Source organism: Galeopterus variegatus, unplaced genomic scaffold (assembly GCF_000696425.1).
Source record: "Galeopterus variegatus unplaced genomic scaffold, G_variegatus-3.0.2 Scaffold701, whole genome shotgun sequence".
In the NCBI taxonomy this organism is placed as follows: Eukaryota; Metazoa; Chordata; class Mammalia; order Dermoptera; family Cynocephalidae; genus Galeopterus; species Galeopterus variegatus.
Genome location: NW_007726812.1, coordinates 205869 through 214150, shown reverse-complemented (window position 1 = coordinate 214150; position 8282 = coordinate 205869). Strand labels below are relative to the sequence as shown.

General features: G+C 49.1%; 1 protein-coding gene across 1 annotated transcript in view; it reads right to left on the bottom strand.

The window, feature by feature from the left end:
- The window catches only part of UBA7 (ubiquitin-like modifier activating enzyme 7), a 9465-nt gene extending 6380 nt beyond the window's left edge, over positions 1 to 3085 (bottom strand). Inside the window, exons 1-10 of the mRNA XM_008571549.1 lie at positions 2876 to 3085; positions 2624 to 2792; positions 2420 to 2554; positions 2201 to 2307; positions 1792 to 1882; positions 1552 to 1687; positions 1256 to 1353; positions 1017 to 1163; positions 466 to 648; positions 184 to 291 (exon numbers count right to left, since the gene is read on the bottom strand). Of these exons, the coding sequence (XP_008569771.1) occupies positions 184 to 291; positions 466 to 648; positions 1017 to 1163; positions 1256 to 1353; positions 1552 to 1687; positions 1792 to 1882; positions 2201 to 2307; positions 2420 to 2554; positions 2624 to 2792; positions 2876 to 2931 (1230 nt within the window). The 5' untranslated portion in view covers positions 2932 to 3085. The remainder of the gene's footprint in view (positions 1 to 183; positions 292 to 465; positions 649 to 1016; positions 1164 to 1255; positions 1354 to 1551; positions 1688 to 1791; positions 1883 to 2200; positions 2308 to 2419; positions 2555 to 2623; positions 2793 to 2875) is intronic.
- Positions 3086 to 8282: the final 5197 nt, after the last annotated feature.

Below are 8282 nucleotides of genomic sequence, written 5' to 3'. Positions count from 1 at the left end.
CGGTCTGCACGTGGGATCCGAACCCTCGGCGGGAGCGCCGCCATGCTTCCCAAGCGGCGCACTATAGCAGTGCGCCACCGGGCCGGCCCGAGTTTTCTGAATCAAGATCTTGGTACCCTTCCTCATGTTTCTCCCCTAGCCCTGATTTTGGACAAGGCTTGCACTCCCACCCCAGGCTCTCACCGGGGTGCAGTCCTCAGGATTGGGAAGAAGCTCCCTGTCTTCTGGAAGACAGTCGAGTGCATCAAAGTACAGCCACTGGTCTAGGGGCATAAACTTCCTGGAGATTGCCTAGGGGAAAGCACTTTAGTCTTGGGACTCTTTCCACCTCTTAACTGCCTAAAGTCCCAGCTGGAGGCTGCACCCAGCTTGGTGAAGCCTCCAGCATGTTGGATCTGGTGCTGGGTGCTCACTGGCACACACATAACTTCTGCATCTTCCAGCCCCCCCGCAACCTGTACCCACCTTCAAAACTTCCTGGGCTGTCACTGCACCCAACAAGGCTGCCATGGGGCTCAAGACACCAGCACTGCTCAGGGCGATTTTCCGTACTAGGGCATCATCCAGTGACCCTTCCAATGGTTCTTCCTCTGTACCCTTCAGTGGTTCCAGGGCCTGTGCCAGGCCTACCACGGTTTCTGCATCAACCTATGGGGTGGGACTCCATAGGCATAGCAGCCCCAGCCTGAGCTCCACCCCCAGCTCACATCCTTCAGTGTCCCTGTTGCTAGACTGTACAGCACCACCAGAGGATGCCCAGCACCAGACAGCAGCCCTGGAGGCTTCACAATCTGGGTGCAACTTTCAGCTTGGATCCAAGGGGTTAGGATGTAGCAGGGGTGCCCAGGCTATGTGCCTGGTACTTACATGGACTCAGCCTCTAGGCTAGAGATAGTGTTTTTCATCCTATCTCCTCTGGGATTCAGACTTGGATCTGTGAATGGTCATTTTTGCCTCCTGGCAGGTGAGATCCCAGTAAGACAGAGGCTGGGAGTGGGGGTAACAGGGCCACTTACAGGATTCCAGGGCTGGGGCGGCCGGCCATTGAGGTGCTGGAACTTGTGCAGTGCACGAAAGGCCTGATGCAGGCAGCGGGCACGATGAACTTCCTGGAGACTCTGGGCTACCACACGGGGCTGGAACAGGGCTGTGTCCAGGGGCTCCTGCAGAGGCACTTGGCTCAGGGTCAGGTCCTGAACACTGTGGGCCCCTTGACATGCCCCAGCTCCCCCACCTCAGATGTACTTGCACTCACGTGTCTCACAGTTTGGGGTCTCTTGACTTCAATGACAGCCCCACCACGCAAGTAATGGGAGAAAGTTGTTGTGTCCCCGATTGCCAAGGACCTGTCTTCTGGGGGAGATCCAGCCTAGTCAGTATGACTCCTGAAACTGTGTAGTTCCCACACTCCATCCTGTCTTGCATCTGTGTCCCAGACCTTGCTGTACCCCGAGGAATGTGGAGGGAGAACCTATCCCCAAGGACCAGGCTGTGCTCACCCCCAATGGCAGCTTGAGCACTGAGCTTGGAGTTGGAGTGGGCTTGGCTTACCCTGCACACAGATGGGCCGGGGAGCACAGCCATTGAGCTCAACCATGCCCTCAATGCCTGAGAAAGTCACCAAGTCCCCATCATGGAAGAAGTGGGTATCAGCCTCTTCTTTCAGAGTGAGAATGCCAGGGGAGCCCTGGGTAGGAGGTGACTTTGCTCAGGGCTGCCTGTAGCTGCCTTCCATAGGCCCTGGCAGCCCCTCCCTGGTCAGCAGGTGAATGCCCACACCTCAGCACCCACCTGAGAGATGTGCTGGATGGCAGCTGTCAGGGGTTCTTCTTCTGTGGGGTCCTGCACAGTGAAGTCCTCACCAAAGTCACAGAACAATTGCCTGAGGTGACAGGGGCACTGAGGTGGTTCACTGGCTATGGTTAAGGGTAGGGAATGCTAGGGCAGGCCCAAAGGGCCAGAAATGGGAAAGAAATGCTGGGAGAGGACTGGGAACTAGAGTTTGAGGGGGTTACTGGAGCAGGTCTAGAGGCTGGGGTGGAGGAACCGGAGGGGTAGGACTGGGGACCAGAATTGGGGGGAAGGCAAGAACAGGCCTGAGGCTGAGTAGAGGGGCACTGGAACAAGCCTGGAGCTGGGGACAGCACCGGGACTACTTGCTGCCCGTGATGGAGTAAGCTGGGCAGGCAGTCTCACTCACCCCACAAGGCCCCGGGTGTCAGCCACCAGAAAGCAGATTCCGTGCTCATGGCATAAGGTGCCCACCTTCAGCTGCTCCTCCAGCTCTGAGGTGGTCAGCACCACCACCTGGGTGGACACCATGATCAGCAGGGCCAGAACCACTGCCCAGCCTTTCTTGCTATTGAGGGCTGGAGGAGGGGACTGGGCTGGCCCAGAAAGTGGGGCTGGGGGGGGTTACCTGGAAGTCCAGCAGCAGGTCCTCAGTGATGTCACCTTTGTGGATGAAGATGTGGACAGCCCTGTTGAGCTGAGACAAGCGCTCTTGAGAGGCATCAGCCCTACTCCTTTCCAAATCCTGCTCTGAGAGGAAAAACTAGGGAGAAACCTCTAGGGTCCTGCCCCCACCCTGGTCTTGGAGCCCATAGCCCCGTAGGACACTTACCTGGGCAGCCAGGTCGGACCAGCAGGTGGGGTGGGGATCATGCAGAGTGAGGCTGCCCACACCCATCAGGACCAAGTTCTTCGCCACCTCAGCCCCCAGGCCCTGAAGGCCTGACAGCAGCACCTTGGCTTCCTGAATCCTCTGCATGGCAGGTAAGCCCAGCACATACCTGTGGATGGGAAATAGGAAGGCAGGCAGTTGGGGATCAGAGGTCTGAAGGCCACTGCACTCCCACCCCACCTCAGGACTCACATCTGCCTTGAGTAGAGCTCCTCATCCAGCAACTTGGTGGTTTCCAGGACATCCATCTTCAGGCCTGGGGCTGGACGTAGGCTGCAGGGCTCACAGAAGGGTCTCTGTGTGGGAGGAAGTGATGGAAGGGGCCTGTGCCCCACTGTAGCTAGTGTAAACAGGTACCAAGGCCAAGGGAATAAAGGTCACTGCTCACAGCTTTCTTCCTAGCTCCTCTGTCGTTTCAGGGAAAACAAAAGTGAAAGTTAAATTAGAGTCTGAGCCAACTCCTGGTTCTGCTTTCAGACCAGGACAAATGCCAGCCCTAGGTTGGCCAATCAGCATCTATAGTCAGGGATGAGTCCTAGGATTCCAAGAGGGTGGTCAGTTTCTGAGTGCCAGACATGAGGGTGGTAGGCATGGGGCAGCCATAATCACATGTGTCCTTATTTTTCTTTTAAATTTTTATTTTGAAATAATTATAGACTCACAAATAGTTGCAAAAATAATACTGAGAGGTGCTGTGTGGTCTTCACCGGTGTGTCCTTTTGCCTTCTTAGGGACTTGGGGCCAGTTCTCTGGAGGATGGATCACAGTCCCCCATAAAACTCCAAAATAGCTAAACCAAGTACTGTTGTAAGTTCTTTTATCCTTTTTGTTTTTTTTACTGACCGGTAACGGGATCGCAACCCTCGGTGTTGCGCCTGCACTGCGCTCAGCCAGTGAGTGGGAACCGGTCTCCACATGGGATCCGAACCCTCGGCGGGAGCGCCACCGCACTCCCAAGCGGCGCCCTCTCCAGCGCGCCACCGGGCCGGCCCGTAAGTTCTTTTTTTAATGTAGGTGAAATTAATATAACATAAAATTAACCATTTAAAAATAAAATTTAAGTGGCATTTAGTGCATTCACATCAACTCTCTCTCTAGTTTCAAAATTTTTCACCGCCCCATAAGAACAGCCTAAGTGTATTAACTAACTACCACCCATTCCCCACCCCCAGTGTGATCTGCTGGCAAACACCAGTATGCTTTCTTTCTAGGGATCTGCCTATTTTGGATATTTCATGTAAAAAGAATTACATAAAATGTGACCTGTTGTGACACTTTCTTTCACTTAATGTTATGTTTTTGAGGTTCATCCAAGTTTTAGCCTGTATCAGTATTTAATTCCTTTTTATGGCTGAATAATATTCCAATTGCCCAGAAAAGATGCACCAGAGAGTCCTTTTCTACCACAGCAATGCTTCTGCTCATTCCTTTCATAAAATGAGGGCAATTTTCTCTGAGTTTCGATGGGAAATTATTAGGAATCCCACTTACAGTCCCGATTTGGCTCCTTCTGACTTCTTTTCATTTCCTAATCTTAAAAAATCTTTAAAGGGCACCCATTTTTCTTCAGTTACTAATGTAAAAAGGACTGCATTGACATAGTTAAATTCCCAGGACGCTCAGTTACTTAGGGATGGGCTAAATGGCTGGTATCTGTTTACAAGTGTCTTGAACTTATGGAACTTAGGCTGAGAAATAAAGTTCATATTTCTTATATTTTAATTCAATTTTTCCATGAACTTTTTGTATTCACTCCTCTTCAATTTTTGTTTGTTTGTTTGGTTGGGTTTTTTTTTGTTGGCTGGTATAGAGATCAAACCCTGGACCTTGGTGTTATTAGCACCACACTCTAACCAACTTAGCTAACCAGCCAGTATTCCATTTTTTGGAAAAATTTGAGAAAGATTGGTGTTAATTATTTTCTAATAATGAATAATTAAAGAATCACCAATGAAGCCGTGTGGTTCTGGACTTCCCTTTTTTGGACAGAATGAAGTCTGGCTTGAGGAAGTAACCGCTTGAGCTAAAGCCGACCCTGGACTTTCCTTTTTTGGGAGATTTTTTTTTTTTCCTTTTTGTCTTTCTTTGTGTCCGGCAACGGATCGCAACCCTCAGTGTTGCGCCCGTACCGGACCAGGACCGGCAATGGGATCGCAACCCTCGGTGCCGCGCCCGCACCTCGCTCAGCCAGTGAGCGGGAACCGGTCTGTATGTGGGATCCGAACCCTCGGCGGGAGCGCCACCACGCTCCCAAGCGGTGCACTGTAGCAGTGCGCCACTGGGCCAGCCCAGGGAGATTTTTGATTACTTATTTAATACCCTTACTAGTTATAGGCCTATTCAGATTTTGTATTTCTTCTTGAGTCAGTTTTGTTAGCATTTGTGTTTTTAGGAATTTGTGTATTTCAATTAGGTTATCTAATTTGTTGTCATACAATTATTCATCATATTCTCTGTAATCTTTTTATTTCTATATAAAATTGATAGTAATGTTTCCACCTTCATTTCATTTGATAATTTGGGTCTTCTCTCTTTTTTTCTTTATTTTTTGATGGCTGGTCAGTATGGGGATCTGAACACTTGACCTTGGTGTTACAACACCATGCTAGAACCAAATGAGCTAACCAACTAGCCCCTTACTTTCTTTAAAAATTTAATTTAATTTTTAAAATTTATTGAAACATAATTGATTGTAGATATTTATGGAGTGCAGCATTCAATATAAATACCTGTGTACAATATGTGATGCTCAAATCAGGATAATTAGTATATTCAAAATTACACAATGTAATCATTTTTTGTGTCTCTTTACCAATTTCTCACTAACCTCCCTCACCTTCCCCATTTCCCACCTCTGGTGGCCTCAGTTCTGTTCTTTCCTTTTGAAAGTTTAACGAATTATTGTGGTTGTTGTATCTTTTCTTTCATTTATTTATTTATTTTTTTAAAGATGACTGGTAAGGGGATCTTAACCCTTGACTTGGTGCTGTCAGCACCACACTCACCCAGTGAGCAAACCGGCCATCCCTATATGGGATCCGAGCCCATGGCCTTGGTGTTTTCAGCACCGCACTCTACCGAGTGAGCCACGGGCTGGCCCCTCTTTCGTTTCTTTTTTGTTTAAATTTATTTGGCTTTTTTTTTTTTTAGCTCCCACTTATGAGTGAGGACATGTAGTATTTCTCTTTCTGTGCCTGGCTTATTTCACATAACATAATTTTCTCTAAGTTCATCCATGTTGATGTGAATGGTAGAATTTTGCTCTTTTTTTATGGCAGAGTAGTATTCCATTGTGTATATATACCACATTTTCCTTCTCCAGTTGTCAGTCAATGGACATTTAGGTTGGTTCCAATTCCTGGCTACTATAAATAGAGCTGTGATAGACATGGGAGTGTGGGTATCCCTTTGACATGATGATTTCCATTCCTTTGAGTATATACACAGATGTGGGATTGCTGGATCATATGGCAGTTCTATCTGTAGTTGTTTGAGGAATCTCCATACTGTTTCCATAATGGCTGCAATAATTTACAGACCCACCAACAGTGTAGAAGGGTTCCCCTTTCTCCACATCCTTGCCAGCATTTGCTATTCTCTGTCATTTTGGTAGCAGCCAGTCTAACTGGTAAGATGGTGGTTTTGATTTGCATTTCCCTGATGCTTAGTGAAAGGACGACAGGACCCGAGCTGACAGTTCACCGGAGAAGTTCCGCTTTATTCGGGGGAGAAGCATACATTTATATAGAGCCAGGTTCCAGGAGAGGGTGGTTAGTACACGGGGCGGTAGTTGATTGGCCGGGGGCGGGTAATGATTTCTGATAGGCTGCACCTTGGCACTGGTGAGATTGTTAGGACCCAGAAGAGAAAAGCGCCATGTTTTAGGGAGTGCCTCCTTTGGGGTCTTCTATGGGGCCTTACATTCCTCCCTTTTTCCTCTATTGGGGATAAGGTCGTTGAGGTCTCCGAACTACTTCCTGCTGGAGGGGGGCATCGTGGGAGGAGGAAACAGGGAGCAGAAAGAAACCCCCATTATACCCCAAAGGAGAGTGGTGAACAGGGTGAATTCAAGGGGAGAGAAATCCATGAGAGTTCCTTGGAGCCATAGGTCAGCCATCTGCTGTGTCCAATGGGCGTAAGAGGTTGTAGGGAAGATCTGCAGCTAGAGTGGTCAGTAACAAGCGCCACTGGTGACTTAGATCCATTTCAACAAGATGTCAGGTGTTCTATTGAGGAGCAGGAAGGGTCTTCCATGGCCAGCAGCTGGTAATTTCTTTTTTTTTTTTTTCCTTTTTGTCTTTTTTCGTGACCGGCAACGGATCGCAACCCTCAGTGTCGCACCCGTACTGGACCGGGACCGGCAACGGGATCGCAATCCACGCTCAGCCTCGCTCAGCCAGTGAGCAGCCGGTCTGTATGTGGGATCCAAACCCTCGGCGGGAGCGCCACCGCACTCCCGAGCAGCGCACTGTAGCAGTGCGCCACCGGGCCGGCCCATAGCAGCTGGTAATTTCTAAGTAAAGGCTGGTTAAAAGCTTGGTTAGAAATTTTACTTATTTGAATAATGCAGGGTAGATAATAGTTAGAGGTCCTATGACAGGCTATATCCAGGTTAGGAGAGGATTGTGGAAAAAGGAAGAAAAGGGGTTAGAGTTGGATGTGGCCCGGAGGCTAGAGGCCAGATCAGTGAGTTTGATGATGTTAATAACAACATTCCTCTCCGAGGAAGATGCATGTGCCTCCCTTTTCGGCCGTGAGAAGGTCTAGTGTTCTGCGGTTTTGTAGAGTTACCTTAGCGAGGGAGGTAACTTGCCTTTGTAGGGAGGAGAGGTATTCAGCGGTGGAGGTTAAGGCTCCTTCAAGTTTAGTGTTGATGTCTTTAACTGTCTGTATAAGTTTAATTTCCAAACGTAGGAGGGGTTGGGAGTGCCCTTTAGGTGCAATAGGGAAAGTAGGAAGACGCTAAGAAGGGAATTCATTTCCGCGTATGGGTGGGAGGGCTGGAGGTCGGGATAGATGGAGTCTGAGGGGGTTGGTAGGATGAGAGGTGCAGGAATAGCTTTCTTGAGAGGGCATGGTCTGGACTTCAGGCCCACTTGTAGGTTCCGTGAGGTTCGTTGGTGAGCCTTGAGGGCAGGGCTGTAACCTGGAAATGTGGATCCATAGAGTTACTTGGTTGTTTGGTAGGGAAAGCTTGGCAGCTGTGGGAGTGCAAAGAATGACTGGGTAAGGGCCCTCCCACTTAGGAGTTAAAGGACTTTGTGGCTCTGGGGAAGTGTAGAATACTAAATCCCCAGGGTGTACTGTGGAGGTGTTTTGGGAGGAGGTAGGATTAGGCAATAGCCAATCCTGGTGTTTCCAGAGTTCAGCTCAAAGATGGGAAAGTAGCGGGATAGCTAGGTTGGAGGGTATGGTTCCTTGTTTAGGGATGATTCCTGGAGGTAAAGGGGACCTCCCATACATAATTTCAAAAGGGGAGAGGTTTGAAGCTTTCTTTGGGAGGACCCCAAGTCTGAACAAGGCTAAGGGTAAAAGGCGGGTCCAGCCAAGGTGAAGTTCCAGAGATAGTTTAGTAAGGATGTCTTTTAGAGCCCTGTTG